Source organism: Lampetra planeri, chromosome 15, assembly GCF_965212315.1.
Source record: "Lampetra planeri chromosome 15, kcLamPlan1.2.h2, whole genome shotgun sequence".
Classification (NCBI taxonomy): Eukaryota; Metazoa; Chordata; class Hyperoartia; order Petromyzontiformes; family Petromyzontidae; genus Lampetra; species Lampetra planeri.
This window is the reverse complement of record NC_136121.1, coordinates 9,462,416-9,486,643: the sequence shown is the minus strand read 5'-3', so window position 1 is coordinate 9,486,643 and position 24,228 is coordinate 9,462,416. Positions and strand designations below refer to the sequence as shown.

General features: G+C 49.1%; 1 protein-coding gene across 1 annotated transcript in view; it reads left to right on the top strand.

The window, feature by feature from the left end:
- PDE2A (phosphodiesterase 2A) overlaps positions 1-24,228 on the top strand; it is a 199,608-nt gene that overhangs the window by 79,006 nt on the left and 96,374 nt on the right. Inside the window, exons 3-7 of the mRNA XM_078601020.1 lie at positions 5,883-5,974; positions 16,559-16,671; positions 17,426-17,478; positions 19,398-19,457; positions 22,230-22,395. Coding sequence (XP_078457146.1) covers positions 5,883-5,974; positions 16,559-16,671; positions 17,426-17,478; positions 19,398-19,457; positions 22,230-22,395 — 484 coding nt within the window. The remainder of the gene's footprint in view (positions 1-5,882; positions 5,975-16,558; positions 16,672-17,425; positions 17,479-19,397; positions 19,458-22,229; positions 22,396-24,228) is intronic.

Genomic DNA, 24,228 nt, shown 5'->3' with positions numbered 1-24,228 from the left:
TCGTGACTGCAGGAATTACTCTTTGGTTTTTTCGGTAGAGTCACGTCGAAAGAAAATAAGTTAAATAATGGAGTACGACGTTTCGATTGCAACACAAGCCACCATCATCAGGTAGAAATAAATTTTAGAGAGAGACAAAACACAAACACGGAGACACACAGACAGACACACAAGCAGAGAGAGACAGTGTGTATATGTTATCTCTCTCTCTCTCTGTGTGTCTCTGTGTTGTCTCTCTCTGATTGTGTGTCTGTCTGTGTGTGTCCGTGTCTGTGTTTTGTCTCTCTCTCAAATTTAGTTCTACCTGATGACGATTGCTTGTATTGCAATCGAAACGTCGTATTCTATTGTTTAACTTGTTTTCTTTCTAAGTGACTTCACCGAAATAACCAATGAGTAATTGCAGACAAATTGTCAGCCAATCAAAAACTACTGCTGCTGCCCACGAAGGCATTGTCCATTATTAAATAATCATAAATGGGCAGCCGTTTGAACTGTGCGGTTCAAATGCTGGCAACGTCTTCCGTCGGTGGTCACGGTTTTTTTTGTGTTTGTTTTAAGCGTGAGTGAACTTGAACAGCTCGTAAGAGGAGCATTTGAAGTTTCGAGATGCTGGTGAACACCCGGACATCTCCCAAAATCGTCTCCAATGCGATGCGCGTCACCAACGTGGGCGTGCGAAGTTTAAGAGGGATGAGACCCGCCCAATGGTATCTACCTGCCACCCTGTGTGCATGCGAGAGGTGGGACAAAGTCATTGTTATGCAAGTCCAAGTCGAGTCGCAAGTCATCAAATTCATGACTCGAGTCTGACTCGAGTCCAAGTCACATGACTCGAGTCCACATCTCATAGGTGGGACAAAGTCATTGTTATGCAAGTCCAAGTCGAGTCGCAAGTCATCAAATTCATGACTCGAGTCTGACTCGAGTCCAAGTCACATGACTCGAGTCCACACCTCTGGTGCATGCTCCTGGATAGTTCTGTGGTGCTGGCCACCCACCCCATCGTGTGCCGTGCCGGCCTTCATAGGTGCTAGATAACAGTCTTTGAAGGCTTTACGGGGGCGACCTTTGCTTTGTGACCTGAGTTCGATTCCCGCTCATGGCAAACACGAGTGACGAAAATCTGAACCGATCCTCTGCCTCCCCTAGGTCGTCCCAGCCTCAAATGAGTACCTGGTGCAGTGTGTAAACATTGCCACTAGGGAGACAAAGGCGGTCGGGCGTGGTGCTGGCCACCCACCCCCTCGTGTGCCGTGCCAGCATTCATAGGTGCTCGCTAAAAGCACTTGCCCCTACAGTCCGTTAAGGCTATGGGGGAAGGGGGATTTTTGTCTTGTCTTTTGTATAGTTATTTTGGCATGCGTAATTATAAATCGTTGATTATCGATGAGTCATCTATGAATGTCTTGTGTTCCCATGGGCTCGCGTTTGACTTTAAATAAAATATGAAACCTATGGCTCACAGCGACCTGTCACCAGGTGCTCCTAATCCCCAGTGATGTGATATCTACAGAAATTATCAGATGCACGTTTAAATGAAATGGCTGAAACGTATTGTGTTGCCTTTGTCATTTGCCCAATTCTCATTTTCTTTGTGGCATAGTTATCGATATGTTTCCACTAAAAATCAGACCGCAAAAAACCTTGGCCAAACAGGACCCCACTGTCTATCTCTCTCTGTGTCTGTCTCCATGTCTCTGTCTCCCTGTCTGTCTCTGCGTCTCCCTGTCTTTCTGTCTATAACTGCCCCTCTCTCTCTGTCTCTCTGTTGTCTCCTTGTGTCTCGATATCGCTGCCTCTCCGTCTGCCTGACCCCTCAGCCTCTATATTCCTACTGCCCATCTTTCTCTCTCTCTCCATGTCTCTCAATTGTGTCTATGTCTGCATGGTCTGTCTCTTTTGGTCAATCTGGACCACGTTTTTTTCACGCTTATAACTAAACAGTGTTGCGTGTTTGTCATGGCCACGCACGCACACACACACACTCGCGCGGAGTTCAAAAACACAACGGCGAACGTTGCTCGGGCCACTTCAATGCCACGGCGACTGGTCTCGGCGTGTAACCGCCGTGCGTGCGTGCTGCGCACATTCGCGCGCGTGAAATCGCAAAGATCGAAATTCACTCCATCACGACGGATTGGAGGCGGCAACCAAAGACATCTCGCGGATGGAACAATGGACGCGAATGCACCCTCACCCCCCACGCACACAGTGCACCCTTTTATCTATATTAGAATCCGAGTCGTCTTTGTGATAGGAATTGGTTGGCGCAAATCAAATATTTGCAACGTGAAAAGCCTCGTAATCTTGAGTTATTTATCATCTTTGCAGAGTATTTTTTTTATTTATTTATTCTTTTTTTCCATATCACAAAAATGCCGGTATCATTTCTGTTGCTACCGAACACTATTCCCCCACCACAGCACAATGGGACATCCTTTGTGTTTAATAATTGGTTTAACCGAGGATTGACTCGGCTCATTAAGTTCTTTGAAGTCTCAGTGAGGTGGCTGGGTTGCTATGAAGTCAGTGCACCGAGCCAGCTCTGCTGAAATTCTGGGTTTGATTCCAGCCGGGTTTCGGCCACTACAGATGGTTTAAAGCAGGTTCTCAATTGAATTGCGCTGATGGTCTCAGTCCGGTCACCAATGGCTGCACACACACACACAAAAAAAAACCACAATGTTAATTCATACTCTTTGGTTCTTTCGGTAAAGTCACGTAGGTAGAAAAATAATAGATCACGACGTTTCGATCGCAAAACAAGCAATCGTCATCAGGTGGGACAACCACAGCAAGAACAAACTGCTGAAGTAGGGGAGAGACCTGCCGTGGCACGAGGTTATATAGGCCTCGGCAGTATGGGGGGGGGGGAGAGAAGGGGAGGGGGGGGGGTCTGGGCAGAAAGTGGACCCTGCAGCAGCACCCGTGCCACTGGAGTAAGTGGACCACCGCGGCAGCACTGGAGAAATCGGATGCAGGGGAGGAGAGAGAAGGGGGGGGGGGGGGAAACGTCGTGAACTATTATTTTTCTACCTACGTGACTTTACCGAATGAACCAAAGATTATGGATTCCTGCGGTCACGAAAGCTTCAAATCAAGAATGTTAATTTCACTATGAGACCTCCTTTACCAGTGGCAAAATATAGTAATAGGTGTTTACCCTTTCAACTGGTACAAAAACTGACACCTTTATACAAGAGATCATGTTTGCAATAACCACAACACAAGCAGTCAAAATGCAAACAAAAAGAAACAACTCTGACAGTGCATATCATCATTATCAGAGTTGTTTCGTTTTGTTTGCATTTTGACTGCTTGTGTTGTGGTTATTGCAAACATTATCCCTTTTATAAAGGTGTCAGTTTTTGTACCAGTTGAAAGGGTAAAAACCTATTACTAATATTAATTTCGTTTATTTTTACTTAATTTGACCACATTCCAGCTCTGAGATCCACATGTTGGGTTCTATTGACACGTCTAAATGAAGGTGACAAACACTCTTTGCAGGGCATATAACAGGCGTGCTTTTCCCATCATCAAAGGTGGCCATTTGCGACGAATTCGTGATGTCAATGTTTACAGGGTCGTTCGATGCACTGCTAGCTTCGGGGTTTGTGAACGCAATCATTGTCGGCGAGAGAGGGCGAACAATTAGTCATGGCAATACAATACACCTCGAGTGCAGAGCGACGGAAAACGAGTGAAAATAAAAGTTGAAGTCACAGCATCGACGAACCCCGGTGAACCCTCCTCGTTTCATCATACGTTTCTTTTTTTGTGTCATCACGCGACCTTAGCTTCAAACGCAAATGCCAATAATTACAGCATGTCGCACAGACTCTAATCGAAGCGCCTCCTCTGATACGCGACGATGATTCCGACTTCAAAGCGAGAATGGTAAACGGCTGTAAAGACGCACAACACGCAAGGTTTATACCATTTATATCTACGCGGAATTCGTAAGCATGTGCGTGCGTGTGTCTTTACATGTCATTTATATGTAACATGGGGAGTGGTAGTGTAGTGGTTAGCACCTAGAGCTACAATTTGAAGCATTCACGGCCACAATTATAATGTTTTTTTACCGTAGATTTTCGGTACAGCCGTGTAGTATAAAAAGAGAACTTAATTGTGGACTGAACCCGACTACCACCACTTTTCCGAAAATTGACAATCGTTGGTCGACCAGTCTATAAATTAACCTCACACATGTTAAGTTTCGAGAGCAGTCCAGCTCTCATCCTCGGCCATAGTAACGTGAACAAGCCTAGCACTGGCTGTGCGCCCCCCCCCCTCCCTCCCAAACAACCTTGTGGCTCGTTCTGCTGTGGCCTGAATTTAAAGGGCGAATTTGGAGGATGACATCACACCCCCGAGAGAGAGACGAGAGTGCTGTCACAAATAAATATCATTGTGCAAAAATCGAGGGGCGTCTGCACGCCGCTGTGAAAACCTGATGCGGTTACAACCCACCGGGAGTGTGAGACACATGGCAGCCACTACCCCGTCCACCAACCGCGCAGCAAACGCGCATTGGCACCTTCCACGTGTTGTGATTAAATGGGAGAGGGGGGAAAACACCACGAGCCGGTAAGCCGTGAGCAATTTCGGTCCACGGCGCAGCGTCGGGTGGCAAGGGCTTCTGGTTGCGGGGAACGATATGGGGGTCCCCCGTCTAATTCCTGCCTCCACCCCCCACCGCCTCCCCAAACTCATACTTCGTCCCTCCAACCCGTGAGCCCTGGTGCAATTACACCGCCTGCATTCTCGAGAGCTACTCCACCGAGGGACGGGAAAGCGGCTCGCTGAACACCACTTGCGGCAATTGAGACCGACATCGCTCTGAATGTGGCTGAACTCGTTGAATCTTAAAAGGCACAATCAGGTTTGAGCCTGGTTAATACTCGGATTGGAGACTGCCTGGGTATACCATGCACTCTATGTATGGGCTGCAAGGTGGCCCAGAAGATGTCAGCGTGGGTTATTCTTCAACTTCTCCGGTTTCCTTGCACGTTGAGCCAAAGAAAACTTCTCGTGATGGAATTGGCCAAACATCTTGCTGCAACTGAACCTTTCGGAAAATATATCTTGAGACTCATTGCAGCTTTCCTACATACATTTTTAGATAATTGGGGACTTGTGACACCGTGAAAAGGTCAATCGCTGACCCCCATTTCCACACTCTCAGCAGCAGACGTGCATTGCAGAACGTCCGCTTGCCGGAGGTTAAACGTGTTCCCGTTTGCAGCTCCGCTGCATACTAATAGACTGCATAAAAAGCCCTGGATTTCACGAGTTAAAGAAAAAATGTAATTCCATATCCAGGCAGCGTCATCTACGAGTGGACGTGGATTGTCGTCCCCTGTACAGTTTATCTCCTGCTAACCCCCCATCGACGTACTCATTCGGGGCTCAATCCAACCACTCGTGCCGTTCTCCCGTTTGTCGGAGATTTTTTTTTGCAGGTGCATTTCAACTGGCCAATTGCGTCTCCTTGTACATTATTCATGCGTGCTTTTCGGCATTTTTCTTGTCCAAATTGAAATTTCCCCACAATCTTCCAATCCACGAAAGCTTTCAGCAGGGCTTGCCGTCTACCTAATGTGGATAATATTTTGTCGTTGCGTTGCCATAATTTTCTCTTAATCTGTAACTTTCGCTCTCCCTTCCCCCTCTCCCTTCCTGCATCTTTGCTCTCACCCCTTCCCTCCCTTTACCCCACACTCAATTCTCACCCACTATCTCCGTCGCGCGATCTCTCTCACGCCCTCTCACTGCCAATCTCTTCCTCCCTGAGCCTGCTCATATTTTTAAAAATAATAAATATGTGCTCTCTCTACGATCTCTCCTCCCCCCCCCAACCCAATCTCGCACAGGAAAAAGCATTTGTTTACCTCCGAGACCCCGACACCGGTGAGCTGCTCTGCTGCGACCCACCTCACCGGCTCCCAGACGATGTCTCCGTCAGGTGCGCACGAGGAATTTAAATCGCGCGCTCGCGAGAGGGGCCGCACCTGTCGCGATGCGGCCGCGATGGCCGCGGTCTCTCGTTTAACCTCTCGCCATCGAACCCGGGGCCAGGTTATCGCGGGAGGTTTTAGGGGGCCCAGAGCCCCCCAAATATATACTGCTGTATGATGGGTTCAAATACAAGACTGTAGCATGATGATAAAACCGATAAGGAAATTAATCATGTCTCGCCCTTCCCATATGTGTGTCTCTACGTAAAATAAATGTGCGTTTGGAAACAACCAATTGGCCGCACTGACTTCTGTGAGTACATCTTGTATGCAGCCTTTGTTCAATACCAGGAAACTCTGGGCCCGTTTTGACATTCAGCGTCTCATCAGTCGGATCTGCCTGAATCAACGCAGGCGAACTGCCCTAGTTTCTGTAAGAAATGAGTCCTAGTTTGATGCAGAACGATAGAATTCTTGACACGATTCGATCGCTGGTAATGTAAGGCCACGGCTCACACGGTACTACTGGCAGTCACGTGGCGACGATGGGATAGTCTAGTTCATTTCAGCGCCGTTTACAAAAAGAGCTGGAAGTGAAATAACGAAGGCAAACAGCAATCGTGTGTTGGGCATTGAGCCGTGGGTGGAGGCGAGGGGAATTGAGGAGGCAATGAGGGGCGTCCTGATTGTACACAAAGCATTGGTCTATATCACAATGGTAGAAGAGTCGAGCTCACTTGCTCGCTCGCTCGCCTCGTCGCTCGCTTTTCCGCAGGTAACAATGGCAGGAACCCCAATTTTGAGCGTGCGAATCGACGGCAACTTCAAATGTGCTCCATTTTGCCCGATTGTCCCTATCTGGAATTGCTTCGTGGATTTAGTGCACGTGAGCCTTATACGTTTGAGCTGTGTGGACCGAGGGTACAATTATTTATAGTAAACACATTTTTTTTACAACTGGCGACAATTGATTTTCTCAAACCAGGGCGCAGTGGTGAGGTGCATTTAGGCCCATAAGCCCGTTTTTCTTGGTTCAATTCCTGGCCACGTTCTGACACCAGTGGCGAGTGATATCTGAACTAGTTGTGCCCCCCACCACCATGCCCCCAACTCACCTCTTTCACCAACCCACACTGACCAGCGTGGTCTCACAATCCTCATGACTGACGTGTCTTGCGAAGGCAATTTTTGACCGCAGTGAATTGACTTAGGACTTTGCATTATTGATGACCAGAATTTTTTTTTATAATTGAGTTGCTACGTTGTGCAGCTATAAATAAAAGCCATTTACTTTCAACCACCGAACGAAACGTACCAGCATAGCACATATTGCTTTGCATGCATGCATGTTGAACTTCTTTCGCACCGTACGTAGCCAACCGCGCTAATCGGAGGCGTGGCTTTGACCTCGGCGCCCAACCTATCGCGTTTGCAGGCACTGGTTGTCGTGACGAAGCGCGATCAAAGAGTGCTCGTGAACCGACAACGTCACGAGGGGCTATTCATCCAGCAGTGGATCGATACATAAAACCGTGAATAAAACATCCTGCCAACCAACAGTGGCTTCTACGGCACAAGAGCTGCGAGGGCCTACAAACGGGGATTCCATCGTTGTTATTTCTGCATCGTTCTTATCGTCGCAGGCACTGTCCGGGTGGCTGTGTCACCAACAGCTGTTTCATAAGTCTATCTCTTGCTAACCCACACTTTAAAGTCAATTGGGATCATGGTCGCGTTCCCGCAGTGATGGCTGATTAAATCGTAGCTGGTCAGTGCAGAACGCCAGAGTTTTTGGTTATGCGTTATGACAAACTTAAAGCAAACATTTTATTTTTCCATCAACGCTCTTGCCGTGGTAATGGTTATTTAGATTAGTTTTTTTCTTCCCCTAAAATAATTGAATTCCAAGTTTTTTTTCCATGTATAGCATCATCCTCCACAGCAGGCAGATTACTCGGTTCACTCGTGGTAACCAATGGTCGCGTTCGTATATGTGCAAGTGTTTAGCGCAAGATGTGCAAGCCTTGTAGCGGCTTCGGCTGACTGAACTCTGGGTGAAACCAATCAACCTCTTCACGCACTCAACGTTTTGAAGTTTCCCAGATGTAGTAATAGAACCAGAAAAATATATGCAAAAACTTTGCTTATATTCCTATTCTTGTACCTAATTCGAATTTGCAGCAATTGAAGTCACAGCCGTCTACATTAGATAACACGTTCTTATAGCAATAGCCTACGATGGAACTTGGAGATAAGGAGATTATTCATTTTTCGATTAAAAGCTTTCGTGACTGCAGGGATTCATCTTCTTGGTTCTTTCGGTAAAGTCACGTAGAAGGGAAATAATAAAATAATAAAAATAAAACATAATAAAATAATTCTCACGACGTTTCGGCCACAACGCAAGCAGCCGTCCTCAGGTGAAGAACAGGTCTGTCGAGAAGACAGCTGAGGACGGCTGCTTGCGTTGTGGCCGAAACGTCGTGAGAATTATTTTATTATGTTTTATTTTTATTATTTCCCTTCTACGTGACTTTACCGAAAGAACCAAGAAGAGATTATTCATGTTTCTACATTGTCGGGGGTCATCGATTGAAATCCTTTTTGTTGACCTCTGACTGCATCGTCTCGTTCAGGAAATTAGCGACGGCACCCTGTGAGTGGCACCCACCCTGTCTCCGTCTTCCGCAACCGAGAAACAACATTCTCCCCACACACACCGTCCGTTTAACAGCGAGGGGCATTAGTAGTGGCTCCAACCCTCCGTAGCAGTGCACAGCAAGCACATGCCCCCCCCCACCTCCACACTTAATGCGCATCGACACACAAGGGTCAAGCAACATTCATTGGGCAATCGGCTCGCGAGGCTAGAAAGCACTCATCTCGCTAATGCAGGGGTGTGGGGGGGTATCAGCTGGCCAACGCTAAGCAAGATTGGTCGTCCGCCTGTCTCCGCTCCGCACAGGCTGGGCATTCCGTCTTCAAACGAGAGGCGGAGGGCACGGGGGGGGGGGGGGGGGGCGAGGGCTTTTTGAAAGTCGTGGGGCGCTCACGAGCCGATTTGAGTGCGTGGCACCGTGGCACACACCCCCCCCCCCGACCCCGCACACGCGATGTTTGTTAGATGGGAGGGCGGCGCGTGCGGGAATATTTTCTCCGCCACTTCCAACAATCCGGTGTTCGGAGCGGTCGTCCCCGGCGGTGATCAGGGAGATGGGGTGGAATTACGGAGTTTGCTCGTTTTTGCTTCCCGCACGACGAGAGAGATTTTCTGCACAATGATTCCCCTCCTGCGGAAACAAACGTGGGGCATGTGCCCCATGCTAATTTAGCCTCGTGCATCCCGTGGTTCTGGGACTGGCGCCTAGATTGTATTGCATTGGGGGTGCAGGATAAATAATTGATGATGATGATGATGTTTATTATCGCCCTGCCAACCTCGTTAAAGGTCCCCCGAACAAATTGACGACAACAACTCTTGTTATACTCCGAGTGGATATATAGCAATGAGGTGGAGTGGTGGTGCGTTGGTTAGCACGCTGCGCCGTAAAACCGATGAGCTGAATTTCATTTCCGCTCACCGCTAACTTCGGCGACGAGTGATGTCTGAAAACTGGTTCTGGGTTTTCACCCTCATCCCACCTTACCGACCCACCCTCTGACCAGCATGGTAAAGTGTGGTCATGCAACGCTTATGACTGACATAGCATCGGGATAGCCTTTATTCAGCAGTGGATCGACTGCTGTATGAAGGGTTTGTTCAGCTCCTCGAGATGCAGCGGCAGTTAATCGCAAAGTAGCTCCGTGCTCGTACTGTACTGTGCAAGGAATAAATCTAATTTATATTGACAAAAAATGTTAACAAAATAGCAAATGGATATTTTAAATGACATTTCATTGTTATTTGTGTTGGCGCAGAAAGTAATAAACCACCATCAAGCAAGTTAGAGTTTACTGTTTCAATATTCCAACCCTGAATATTTGTAAAATTGCTTTCGTGTTTCCAGACTGAAAGAGCAGAAACTGATTGGCTCTTAAAAGTAATGACATTCCATTGTGGCTTTCAATATTAAACATCTCTATATAATCTAAAATAGAGGGCTTTTATGGCAAAGCTAAACGGAGCATTTTTTATTTCATGGAATCACATATGGACACGATTGAGAGGGAATATTATTTGTTTGTGTCATGTCATTGTGAATCAAATCAAGTTAAAAACACATTTGGTATTTGTGCCGTTCTTATAGCGGCAAGTTTCTGTGTAGTCTGCAGTAAGATGCACTGAAGGGGCGATGTTTTTTTTTATTTCCCAATGAAATCATTTGTGGACAATTTATCTTTTACAATTGAAGATATTTTTCGGACCACGACTGTGGCTCACAAATGTACTATTTTTTTCTTTCGTCGACTGACGTCACGCGATCTTCACCATAATGTCACGGGATTTGTTCACCCGTCACTGCTGCGGGAGTTAATGTACGCACAGCGTTAACCAGAGCAGCCGTAGGGTTTGAACCGCAAACCTCTGCAACGTGCGGCAAATGCGCTACAGCTTGGCCACGGCACCCCTACCCCCCACGCCCATCAAATGCGAGATACAAAACAGTGACGTGTTGTAAACATCCTGTAATGAATGTTTTGTTTTTAAGCCTTCCGATAAGTTAACCTTGTTACGGAGTGATAGATGAAAGCAATGTGTTCCGTATAAGCCAGCCGCACTTGCCCAGAGTAAAGGGCTTCGCACAGATACTGCTTCTCTTTCACAGAGATAGACATTTTATCACGAATAATTACAAAATGCAGAATTGCATTTCTTTGCATTAAATATGCAGGGGAAAATCTAATCTAATGATGGGACATTGGTGCAACACGAGCTGCGGTCGACCGTTTTGTTTAAACTAAAACACCACAAAACTTATTTTGTTTCTCTACCCTGATCTGCGCTTGCATTATGTGGTGGGGGGGGGGGGGCAAGCGAATGCTTGCCCTAAGCTTCTGGCACACAACCGAAATGCTCTCCATCCAACCCATGAGGTCCTCTGAAACCAATTGGCTCCAAAAAGTGTCTTATTGCTACCTTCGAGATGGGCAAATGCTCACGACGATTTTCTTCCACTATTTTATCTGCAGACCACAAATATATATGATAGCAAGGGTTAGCTTTCTTTAGGATAAAAATGCTATGCATAATGTGTATGACATAGAATATCTCCTTTGGGAAAATAACATTTAATAAAGGTGACATCAAACGTACATAGGAAGTGTTTACCAGACACTATTAACAATAGCCACCCCGAGTGGTGCCAACCACAATCCCCCTAGGCTCATAGCCCACCAAGGCACTGCTGCCAGATGGCTGCTTAGCTGGCTGATCAGCCGTCCGCTAATGTGGCTCCATTGTAGCCGACGGGGGTCTTCGCCGACGATGCCTTTGCCCGTGGGAGGCACGCCGCCGCGTCAGAGGTCGCAACCGGGTACCCGATACCCGTACACTACCCGATACCCGGCTACCTGTACCCGGCCGGGTACGGGTAAGCCGTTTGCGACCCTGGTGCGGCCGGGTACGGGTACGGGTAAGGAATCAAAACCCGTTTGCGACCTCTGCGCAGCGTGAGCGACGCTCGCAGCCTTGGCGCTTCCCGCAGAAATGTGAGAAACGAAAACCCTAACCCGAGGATCCCTCTCGAGAGCTTGCGCGACCGTCGCGAGCACCCGCGGCCTCGCGATCGTCGCGACCAAATTGGGGCTCGCGGACCCTCGAGCCAAATCGAGTGGCGCTCGTGTAGCGACCGTACACGTGGCGGTCGAGCGACGCTCGGAACAAGTTCGTTGTCTCCCCGCTCTCGGTCGGTATTTTGTGCGGCACATTCTGAGCATCCGCACGCATCCAGCGAATAACCTTGCGTGCTCGTTTGCGGAGTGCGGGGCTTTTGGCCATTTCAATTTAATGCGTTTTGCAAGAGATTATTTAAGAGGCGCCTATCACGGGAAGCAATTTTGAAGCTGTCCGGCCACGTTTTTTTACTCGCGCGCTCTGATGGAGAATTAAACGTCCATGTCAACTGCTGAGAGGGTATCCAAGCACTTGCAATAATGGACAGTCCACATAGTCTTCAAATAAGCGAACCCGGCCTAATTCATAAACACACACACAAAGATAAAGGTCCCCCGTAGAGGCTTTGCAGACGTTTGGGGCAAGTGCTGTTCACTAGCAACTATGAAGGTCGGAACGACCCACGAGCCGGGAGGTGGCCAGTACCATACCCGACCGCCTTTGTCTCCCCAGTGGTGATGTTTACACACCACACCAGCTACACGTTTTTAGCATGAGTCGACCGCCCAGGACCGGTTCAGATAATCACCACTGGTGTTGGCCGTGAGCGGGAATCGAACTCGGGTCGCGATAATTGCTGCACTACCGCTCCCCACGTGCACGCACGCACACAGACACGTACACAATGACGTCGGCCTTTCGATGCGTAATGTCGATTGCTTGATACGCCGCTCTAAAGTGCTCTGGGGGTAACAGCACGTGCTTGGTAGCAGGTGAGGGGTCGCGCCACCCAGCAGCGGCGAGCGGAAAGGCCTGGGCCACTCCCCCTGTGTTATTGTCATCGAAGCCACTCTTCAAAATCTCAACGTGGGATGTTTTGTTGTTCCGCGTTGCCTGGGGTGGAGAGGAGGTGGCGCAGTGGTTATCGCACTGTGCTGCGAACCTCGCCACCTCGCCACCCGAGTTCGATTCCCGGCCGTGGTTACCGTTGGTGGCGAGTCGTATCTAAACCCAGTCCCGAGTTCCAAACTCTCTTTTGAACCAGCGCAGACCAGCCCTGCGAAGCGCGGCCAAACAACCTCCACGAACGACACGATGCGCGGAGGCCTTCGTACAGCGGTGGTGCTGACGTGGGACTGTGCACTCCTTATTTTCACAACTCCACGTCGTGTTTAATTGCATGACGTGGAGGAGGGGGGGGGGGGTGTGCAGCCAAAGGAGAGGGAAGGCATCGAAGAGAGGACGTCCACCACATTGACCGAGCGGTGTGCAGGTGCTGGACGGTTGTAGATGGTGACAGCTTGGAGCTCCCGTCGTCCGGCGGTGGATTGATCGCGTGTGATAATAACGACGATCAATGACGATGGGCTGCTTGCCCCCCCCCACCCCCACGACCGTTGTTTTTTAACTCGCAACGCCTCCGATTGCGGGTCGAGACGTCTGCCACTGCGGTGATGTGATCATCGCGACGCGAGTCTGCGATGGATCGTCCTGAGCGAGAGAGGAATCTGCTCCGTTCAGATCTCCGCGCCGAAGTTCACAACTACGATGCCCACCTTTGCACCCCCCGCTCCAAACCCCACCCTCCCTGCTCGCTCTATCGTGCCGAAATCCTCTTTCTCGCCGGGTGCGCAATGGGCAATGAGTCTGCATATGGCGCTCGTGACCTGGCCAACAGTGGCTGCAGCGGTTAAAGGAGGTTAACGTCGCCCGACAGATTTGTTTTTGTCCATCTCGTTTGACGAACGACCGCCACGTGGCAGCCGCCGCATTTGGCGGCTTTAATGATTCGTTAACCTTTACATTTTTTTTCTTTCATTTTTCTCATCACCTTTGAAACAATATTTTTTAGCTTTTCGCATTTCATTCACGAAATTAAAGTCTAAGGCAGAGGGACCGTGGAGCCACGATGACAAATGGTGGTTTCTTGGATGAGCGATTTGCCGTTCAGACCGTTTGCAAACAAGAGATGGGAGCGATAAGGGGAGGGGGTAACCCCGGTATTGGAAACAGTGAAGGCGTGCATGTCCAGGTTATGAAATATTAATTATCTTTTTTATGGTGCAGGGCTCATTAATCTAATATCCACTCAGACTTGTAATGGCTTTCTGTCCTTCGCACAAAAAATAATCTTAATGAGATTTGGGGACCTGTTAATGCAGCCTGCACCACGCGTTACTTGCGTATCGCGTGAAGAATTATTTTTTTGGGTTATTTAAGACGCCCTGTGAAAAATGGACTCGGTGACTTTTAAAACGATGCTCGGTAAATACACACGAGTTGATCTTCGGCTGCCGCATGAATTATTGTGAATCGGAGGAGAGACCCTCCCGTGCATGCTTAATGCGAGCAGCAACAGCGTTGAGCGGAGGCACAACCGCAGACTGCTCGTTGCTTTATTAAAGTTTAGGTCAAAGCGACTTCCTGCGCAAATGAGCATCGTCACGGGAATGTTCGTATCCTGCTTACAGCCGTGAGCCAGCTATAGACATTCTCCATCTTTATAGCGGGGGTGAGAATGTACAAGACAACTACTGGTGACTTCGCCCACAATGTGACACTTATTTGGCTGACCCCGGAGGGACGACGAGCTCCAAAACCGCGATTCGAATTCGCAACCTTCTTTATTGCAACACTCCAAATGCTGAGCTGCTTGCTCTACCACCGAGCCGCCAGTGTATCTGACCCAATGAAATCATCAAAGGAATATCGATCGATGGCGAAACGTAGTTTAAATCTGCTGCCGTAAATAACAATGCCGATGCATCTCTCCGGGCATGGCAGCTAATGGCTGTGTGGTCACGTTTCGCGAACGCTACTTTCACGATGTCCTCCGCGCGCCCGGCTCCACGGACAAACGTGGCAGTGATTCCCACCACGTGGCCCACGCGGCAGGGTCGTTACCGGCCTCCCGTTAAAGATTGGCAGTAATAATCATAATACATATTTTCGGTTATTTAGCGTCTTTCATAAAATCTCGAGGAATGGAGCCGAGCGCACCGAGGGGGATTTGAAAACAACAACGACGACAACTAGGTTCGAGCTCAAGTTTATTTTTCTCGAAGTGAATTCATTGGCTATGTTGAATCGTGAAAAATATCGTCAGCCTTCCGTCACACAGTCTACGAAGCTTAGCTTAGGTGTCCAAAAGAACCTCTGAGTTTTTTTCCCTTCTCATACAAATGCAATATTAATCATATTTAATGGGCAATTAGTATTATATGTATAAGACCAATAAGTAGGCTGTAGAATTCAGGCCCTTGGCTGAATCGGAGGGCACTTGCCTTGAATTGGCGGGTGCATCGCTGTCAATATTAATCTGTTTTGGCCGTCACGCCATTCCTGCGCCGTATTTCTGCCATCACCCTTCAATTAATTTTTCCTGGCCCAACTGACAACTTATAACATGCTGAGGCCGTGAGATGTCCATCCTCTGCGGAGATTCTTAAAGTTAAAAAATGAATCCAATTAAATTCCGAGCGATAAATGCGCGCGAGCCAAAGGCTTGCTTTGATAATGCTTCACAGCTTTTTAGAATTTTACATCTTTATATTTTTTCAAGCTCAATCACAATTCAACTGCTCGCTTCTCCATTTAAAGGATGGCAGCATGGGCTTATTGGATTTAGGTTTGTCAGTGGTCCTCCGTGAGGCTCGCTGCGTCCGAGTGGCTGAGCTTAATTAAAACGACGAGCCGGTGTCCTTGGCCACAACTGACTCTCGCGTCCAGCGGCATTCACGGGCTGCGCCGATTCTTCTTTGACGCTTAACAGTGGCCACGGTAATCGGTGAGCGTCCACGATATTCTCACGCCCGTGCTTATTGGGGCCCCTTCGCCAGCCTGCTGTAGACGTGAATAACAGATTCGTTGATGGTATTAACTTTTTTTTTTGCGATTGCTACCGTGTGGGAATGAAAGATCTCGACGTTTTGGCCGGCCGGATGATCTTGAGAGATATCGCAGATGGTGAGGTCACCCCTAAACGACTGCAGTGGCCACGAGTTCTCTTGAAACTGCCATGCTGAGATGAATTATCGTCGCGGTGGCGAAATGTTAACTCTCTCGCCTGGCATGTAGGAGGGCGTGGGTTCGATCCCGACCTTGATGCCTATAGATTTGAAGTTTTCATGTTCTCCCATTGGTCGTGTGGAATTTTTCTCCAGGTCCTTCGGTTTTTCCCTCCACATTTAGAAACATGCGTTTAGATAAACCACTTCGTTGAGCTTATCATTTGTGGCGAGGTTGCTTCTGGAAAAGAGCGTTATAGCTCAGTGGGCCTTACCTGGTTGAGTATTTTCCACTAAAAACCCGAGCCACATTAGGACCATGCCGAGCCAACCTGTCACGCTTCAGAAGGGCACAAGCCGAGCTATGCCGCTGACACGCAACGTACGATACAAGACGTGCGTAGATGACGCAACGGCACTGCGTCCTCGCAGTGTTACGATTGAACACGCTGTTCGCCCCACCCCTGGCCCTGTTTGGCCCCAGGCCATATTCAGATTGGCACGGTTGGCTACGTTACGGTTGCGACAGAAGTTCAACATGCATACGTTGTGAGGCCAGCGCTGTAGCTGGTGAAAAACTACTCGGATGTCCCGGTCGATTACGGAAGCAGTAACATTCCACGGGGGGGGGGGGGGGGGGGGGTACGCCTCCACTTTTGCAAAAGAGGCGAAGGAAAACCGACACATCACCTGTTGGCCCGGCGTCGGGCCGACCGATCGCGACGGAGCGGCGGGGCGCGGTCGCGACGACGCGTGGCAGGGGTCGGTTCGCTCCCTTTTCTGAAACCGCGTCGCCCATTTTGCTGTCGCAGGGAGGCGGTGGATAAGGGAAGCCGCACCGAGTGCCGCGGCCTCGACCACGCCGACCGGAGGAGGGACGCGGCACCCTCCCTCCTGTCGGAGCCTCTGCCCGACGGCAAGAGAGGTGCGTCTCGCGGTGGGGGAGCCCCGGCGCGGTTAGTGGTGGAGAGCGGCACTCGATTTGCAGACCTCGGCGAGCTGAGTAGAACCACTGCTGGGTGTTTGGCTCGCGACCTTGTGACCTGCAACACGAACAATGCTACTGGCGTGGCACTCGGGACTGCCGATTTTCTCCGACCAGTTCGCAGACCCCCCCCCCCCCCATGCGTACAACGAAGGCCAGGTGGTCACCCACGCAAGTGGCTAACCAGGCTCAGCGCTGCTTCGCTTGCGAGATGCAATCACCCCATCGGGGGTGCACGTTTGTGTTTACGGGCGGCAGATTTGCATCGCGCCGCAAAATTGAATGCCTTTTGAATTTATGCCCTCCCTTGGCAGCGGAGGTGCCACTATAATATTTATTGCACGGAACTTTCATTAATGATTGAGTTTGACATTTGCTTACACAACACGCTGCCATCTGTGCCACACGCGTCCTCTGTGCGTCTCATGGCACATGCACCGATTGCTTTAACAGGGTAAATTTTTAAATATTAATAATTGATGTCATCTTTATCTTCCTCTCCCCCACCCCACCTCCCCCCCTCCCCGCCATTTCTTTCCCTCTCCCCGCACTCCTTAAATGCCATCTTCCCTTCTCATCCTGTTCGTGTCTATCTCTCTCTCTCTCCCTCTCTCTCTCTCCCTCCTACTCTCTCTCTCTCTCTCTGATATCACGATCCTTCTCGCTGCACGTGTGCCCGCTATCCATTGGGCAGTGGTCATCGTACCAGTGATGGACAGCTCCGGTCACGTGGCCCTCGTGGTGCTGGTGAGTACGAACAGCTGATCGTTTTCCGCCGCCGCTCGCCAACCCACCGTGATACCATTTGAAACTTCACTGTGCCCTGCCCTCACTTCGGCCCGAACAAGGCCCTACAAACTCAACCCGCCCCCCCCCCCCGCACTAATCGAAGTGTGGCGGGCAACAGCACCTGCATCTGAATAATAGGGCACTTTGTCACTTGCGGCAATGGCTCTCAGCCCCGGTCACGGCAGTCTGCACTCCGCTTGAAAAGCTGCCCGCTGTGCCTCTCCAATTCTCGGTTCCAAGGTAAATTCGGTACGGGAATGTCAGCCGAGCTCCTCGGCTAGACCGCACGCTGCGAGTGTGACGATTCATCCCCCGCGCCTGCCCAGCGCCATCCCCCCCACATCACCACGAGTTCAGGATCAATTTTGTGTGTGTTTCATTTGTCCAGTCACGGCATCTCGACAGTTCTCAAGTCAAATGTCAACTCAAAGTGATTTCCTGCTTAAATAAGCATTTAAGTGTCCATCTCCGGCGTGACAAGCCCTGAGCCAGGCGTGGAAATTCCACATTCCTATGACAGGGGCAGGTCTATCTATCGGACAACCACTGTCGACTTTCCCCGACAGCGTGGCACTCCTCTTAATAACCAACGAGGGACGATGGGCTCAGTCGATCCCCCCGAATAGGATTTGAACTCCCGACCTTCCCACCGCGAGCCCCACACGCTCCACCGCTGGGCCACCGGGGCCAGATTCACTTCACTGCACGAGCCGCAATGCAGCATTGGCGTGGCGCAGCGCTCTACGTCCCGCGCTACGAACCCAGCAGCAACCCGAGTCTGGTTGTCACGCAAGGCTAACTAACGTCAGTGACGAGTGATATCTCAACCAGTCCTGCCCCCCCCCCCCCACACACACCCCCCCCCCATTCTTCACCAACCAGCACTGACCATTAGGGTGACTCTATTTTGCAAAGGGATGTACAAGCCAAAGTTGTTATTGGTTGCCACCGTCATCACTGACACAGCCTTACAACAGAACCGGTATGCTGTTAATGCCGACTCGTAATGGGAATGGTATGCTGTAAGGTGGTACGTTTAAATCATTTCCGTGCATGAATGTATAATTCAAAACCGTTTGCCAGCGCATTGCTGATTGAATGGAGGCCTCCCCACGGGTTCACCCGGTCATGGGAGTCGATTGACCATACTTCACCACGATGTTGAACTTGTTTTAAGGACCCGGATCGGGAAGCACATTCACTTAAGGTCTAAAGCTGCAATCGCCAGCGACACATCGTGTATAACGGTAGCAAGGTGCTTGGTTTCCTTTATCAACGTGTTCTTGAAACAAATACGAATTGGCACGCGTTTCCCCACGTGACAACTCAATTTGTTTGGCCGCGTCGGGTGGTGGAGGTGCGGTGAGTAGCTCCCATCGCTATTCGACTCACGCGATCTATGCCAACAGGCGAATCGTGAATCACGGTCAGTGTGTCTGTGTGTGTTTTAGCGAAGGGGCGGTAGCGTAGTGGTTGGCGCGCTGCGCTACAAACCCCACAACCCAGATTCGATTCCCGCTCACGGCCCAACACCATTGACGTTTATTTGAACCAGTCCTGGGCCTCCCCTAGGTCGACTCAACCTGAAATGAGTCCCTGGCGTGGCGTGTAAACATCGCCACGAGGGAGACAAAGGCGGCCGGGCATGGTGCTGGCCAGCTAACAACACTTGCCCCAACAGTCTGTTAAGGCTATACGGGGGGAGGAAGCGGGGATGTTTGTATTTGACAGTATACATATACGTGAATGCAGTTAATTATTAAACGCAATCACATTCAACCAAATTCCACAAAACGTTACATCAGCCTGCTTGCAACAGTGCGTGGCCGGGACGCGTGACGGATCGGAACGTTCACGCAGCGCTGTCCCTTCCGCAGGTGCTCTGCGAACAGCTGTCGCCCATGGAAGACGCGTCGCTTTCGTTCCTGGAGAAGCACGTAAGCAACTTCCACCTCCTCCTCGTTCGGACGCCAACGGAAGATTCCGTAATCTCTCCTCGGTCGAAGCGTTCAGCTCGCCCTGCGCTCAGTGCGCTCGTGGTGCCTTTCTTGTTGTCCATAGCTGGCCGTGCATCGATTCCGCGTGAAGTACGCGGTCGTTTGACGACGGATTTTGATCTGAAACTTCAAAAGGAGTCCTGTGGCGAGTGCCACTTCCCCGTGTTTCCGCATTTGACGGCGACAGTTTTGGATGTGTTTTGCCCGCGGAGTTGGCACGTGGATGATGACGAGGCCACACTCACAAGCTGTTCTGATGCAGTACGGCACACTTGTTCTTTCTCTAATGACCCAACAAATGTCAAACCCTTGCCAGCAACAAAGAGCTCTTTATTGGGTTATTACAGTACATCGTGCCTTTTTGGGGGGGCGGTTTAAAATCTCACGGATGTTGTTGTGGTGTGAGGGGTTCTCAGAATGGATTTGTAATTCAGAATTCACCAGTTTCATTCGATGCCATGGTGGCGAGATGTTAACCACCTCGCCTGGTATGCAGGAGTTCGTGGGTTCGATCCCGACTCTGACACCTGTATATTTGGAGTTTGCATGTCTCTCTCCCCGTGGTCACCTGGATTTTTCTCTGATTCCTCCGGTTTTTTTCTTCACATTTAAAATCACCACCACGTGTTCAGGGTTTTTGGCTGCTATAAATTTCCACGTGATAAGCCACTTCGTTGAGCTATCATTTATGGCCAGCTCATTTCCGAAAAAAGCTATGTAGCTCAGTGGACCTTACCTGTTAGAATAAAAAAAAGTTTAACCGTAGTTTAGTTTAGCTTTACCAAAGCCGGACAACTCAAAGGAGCTGAGTTTAGATTACAACATTGGTCCAAGTTTCTTAAATCTCCCCCACCGTCTCCTCTCCAACCAGCAGCGCCAATGGTTTACAGCACGGTTGTTCGGCAGATCGCGCGTGTGCTGTGGGGTAAAGTGTGGGCAACTCTGTTCAGTGTGGATGACCAGGAGAAGCCTCTCTAAAGTTCCGTTTTGTGAAGGCCCTTTTTGCTGCCGGCAGTGGTTTGAGCGAGAAATTTCAGGGCTGCCCCTTTCCATTTACACGTAATGTGTTCCACAGGTGCGTTCGTGCTCACATCCCCCCTTCCCAATGTGTCGATGGAATTAGTCGCTGAAAAGCCTACGTTCTGTGCGCCGTTGCGAAGGAGTCTGTCCGTCACGGGAGGTGACTGCTAATGTTGACGTCCGGTTAGATTTTCCGCTTTGCAATGTTCTTTCGGCCTTGCCGTCAATGACAAATTGACGACACCTTCAATGGGCTGAGTGGTGTCCAAGGAGAGTGAGTTGTTGTTGTTGTTGTTGTCGTGGGGTTTTTTGTAGAGGGAGAGAAAAGAGCAAGAGCAACTTCAGAAGAATCGAACGTTGCGTTTTTAAACAGTCCATTATCACAATTTATCAGTCGGACCCTCGGGGGGGGGGGGGGTCGGCGCCAGAGGTCAACGCATTTCAACGGTTGCTGCTCGTGTCTTGAAAGATTCACGCTCTCTCCGCTGTTGCACCTAATGACGAACGCACTTTTGTCCACGATCCATCCTAATGAGATCCTCGCATCTGTGCCGTGCCCCCTGCCTTTGTATTATTTTCCCACTTTATGTTTTTTTGCCGAGCCAATGTGGCTTAAGAAGAAAGCCGTGGGGGGCGGAGGGGGGGGTGTATTTCGCGATGCCCCTCCGTGCAGGCGTCGAACGCCGCTAATGAATGAGATGTTTTGCTTCGTTGTGCTCACGCACGCACTGCTTTGAAAATATGATTAATGGAACGCGCCAGCGTCATGTTTGTATTACCCCCCTTCCTCCTCCTCCACTTCGTCTGCTTGCGTGCTAATGAGCTGTTGATGATGCACTTATCGCGGGCACTGTTCAATGCTATAATTTGCTTCTATTACCGTATTCTCCAGATTATAAGACAACTGCAGAAAGTCACAAAAAAAACGCACTCAAAAACTTGCGTCCGATGCCTGATGCTATTTTATATTTGATGAGCGCCTGCAACTCATTGCGCTTAAACAAAGTTAGAAAACCCCTTCTGCAACGTTTTGCTCTCAAAAGACAGGGGTGGGTGGGGATGGGGAAATTGCATCTTATAATCTGAATATTAACGTAATTGTTATTATTGTTGTTATAATTCAGCATTACGAAACTAATCATTGCAGATTAAAAGTGCGCTGATGACAACGGGTTGCGTTTGCCCACGACATTTAAAGACTGACATACATCATGCACATGTACAGTCCTTTTGTCAATCCACTGCTGGATGAGGGTCTCTCCACACCGAGCGGGTCGCGGGGGGTTATTTGCCCATATTTCACCACGCTGGCTGGTTGGTGAAGGAAGGGAGCATAGTACAACAGTGAATGTTGCTGTACTACCCTCTGATGCCCAAAATATAGGCCCCCACCCCACAGCAAGCCTGTGTTTTGCGGATGGCGTCCGCCCATCCAATGACTATTCCTGCGTAGTTTCCAAGACGTGATGAGATTCTGAAAAGTCCAGGTGATTATCATGGAGGTTAAATATCTGTATGTATCTGCTAGCAATTAACCTCTTTTGTGCGTCGTTAACAAAAATAAAATTTCTGATTTTATAGCATAAGATACGTGAGGTTGTCGTACAAGTTGAATAAAAAATGTTGTGAATGTTGTCTTCATTATGAATTTTAAAGAATATATATATATATTTTTTGCAATTTCCCCATCAGATTGCCGTTTGCTACAATCGGATGGCCGCCGTTCCTCGCCCCTCGGCGCAGTCCCACAAGGGACTCCCTTGCACCCAGAATTCTCTGCCAAAAGCCAGACTGACCAATCGGTGCCAGGCAGTGGACGACAATGACTCGGCAGACCACAAGATCTTGCAGCTTTGCGGTGAGTTGACTCAACTGACTTATTAGCTTTTTGGGATACTGCGTTTGGCAGTGATGCACACGCAGAATTAAACACGTTGATGAATAATACCGCCCCCTTCAAAGAGGATAAAAAACGTAATATGGAATATTTATGACATGTTGGGCAATCGCTCTTCTTCGTGGCAGAGAGAGAGATAATCTGCTATGAAAAATGTTTTGTATACAAACACATTACACTTTTTTTTGTAGAGCAAAATGCGTAACAACGTATCTTAAACAGACCTCCTATCTGTCTCTTCACACACAAAATAAAGCAGCTTGCATTAATCGGCCTATTGGCTTCCCAGACAAATATCATCCAGCAACATTTGTTAAAGGCAGCGAACTCTCATTGACCACTTTTGATCATCTGGATCTCATTGCCAGAGTTCAGGCTTGTTGAACAAATGCTGCAGGTCTGCCGTGCGCTCTCTGCTAGAGAACTCCGTCTAAATGATTGGGACCTGTTCAACGCAAAAAAAACTAACTGTGTCGTACACAAACGCTCTTGAGCGTTGTTGCGCAGTGTTATGGGTGATAGATGAAGTATATATACAAGCAGACCTCCGTTCAGTGTCTGAATATGAATACGTTCTCTTTTAGTCATCGGCCTATTGGCAGACTGATCGTCAGTCGTAGCGCTAAAATATACAAACGCAGAGTATTTGTCTGCTAAACATGTCCACGTGATTAAGCCACTTCGTCGAGATATAATTTGTGACCGAGTCGCTTCTGAAAAAGAGCTGTCCAGCTCAGTGGGCCTTACCTGGTAAAAATTAACCCGTAAAAACAAAGTTTTTCACTATAAATCCTTTATATGCGTGGCGGCTAGAGTCCTCTCGTCCTCTGGCTTGAGATGGCTGCCACCTATGGGTCAGATGATTGCCTGCCACCATTAAGCAATTGGTAATGAAATATAATTTATTTTTTCCTAAAAAGTGTAACATTTTTGAAAACATTTTTTCACGAAAATGTATTGTCACGCACAACGAGTCTGTGTGCAAAATGTCAGCTCGATTGGATCACGGGAAGTGGGTTAAAAAACGACCGAAAGATTTGCATGGTCGTAAGCGCGCAAGCAAGCAAGCAATTGAACTTAATATAAAGGATTTAAAAATAACAAAAACGTTGTTGAAATAGTTTCATGTCATTTGGGCCTGCGGGGGGCGGGGGGAGGCGGGGGGTGTGCTTATTACAACCCAAGTGCCGTCATAGAGCTCTTAAAATATGCACCACACACGTGACTGTGTTTCCACTCGAGATACGCAGGGAACCACTGAAATGCCCTTCAGCATTTTGGATCTCGTCAGTGATGAACAGCTGTGCTGGGACTAAACAACAGCCAAAAATAATGAAAACGTAGAAACCCTGCCACACGTTCCCAACCGAAAAGACAAACAATTGCAATGTTCGTCCAGTCGTTTGACGCAGTGAAACTGACCAGGGCTTCATATTTTGTGAGTAGCTGGTAGATAGTGCGTAAAGATCGGCACTGGGGAGACAAAGGTGGCCGGGTGTGGTGCTGGCCGCACTACCCCCTCGTGTGCCACTCCGGCCTTCATTGGCGATCGCTATACCAGGCAAAGATTCCCCCATGTAGCCTTGGACAGACTTTTTTGGGGAAAGTTTTGTTTAGCGAGCGCCTATGAAGGCTGGCCAGGCACACGAGGGGGTGTGGGTATACAACATCACGCCTGGCCGCCTTTGTCTCCCCAGTGCCAGTATTTTGTACACAGTATTTTGTACACAGTATTTTGTACACATCACACCAGGTACTCATCTAAGGGTTGAGCCGACATTGGGGAGGCCCAGG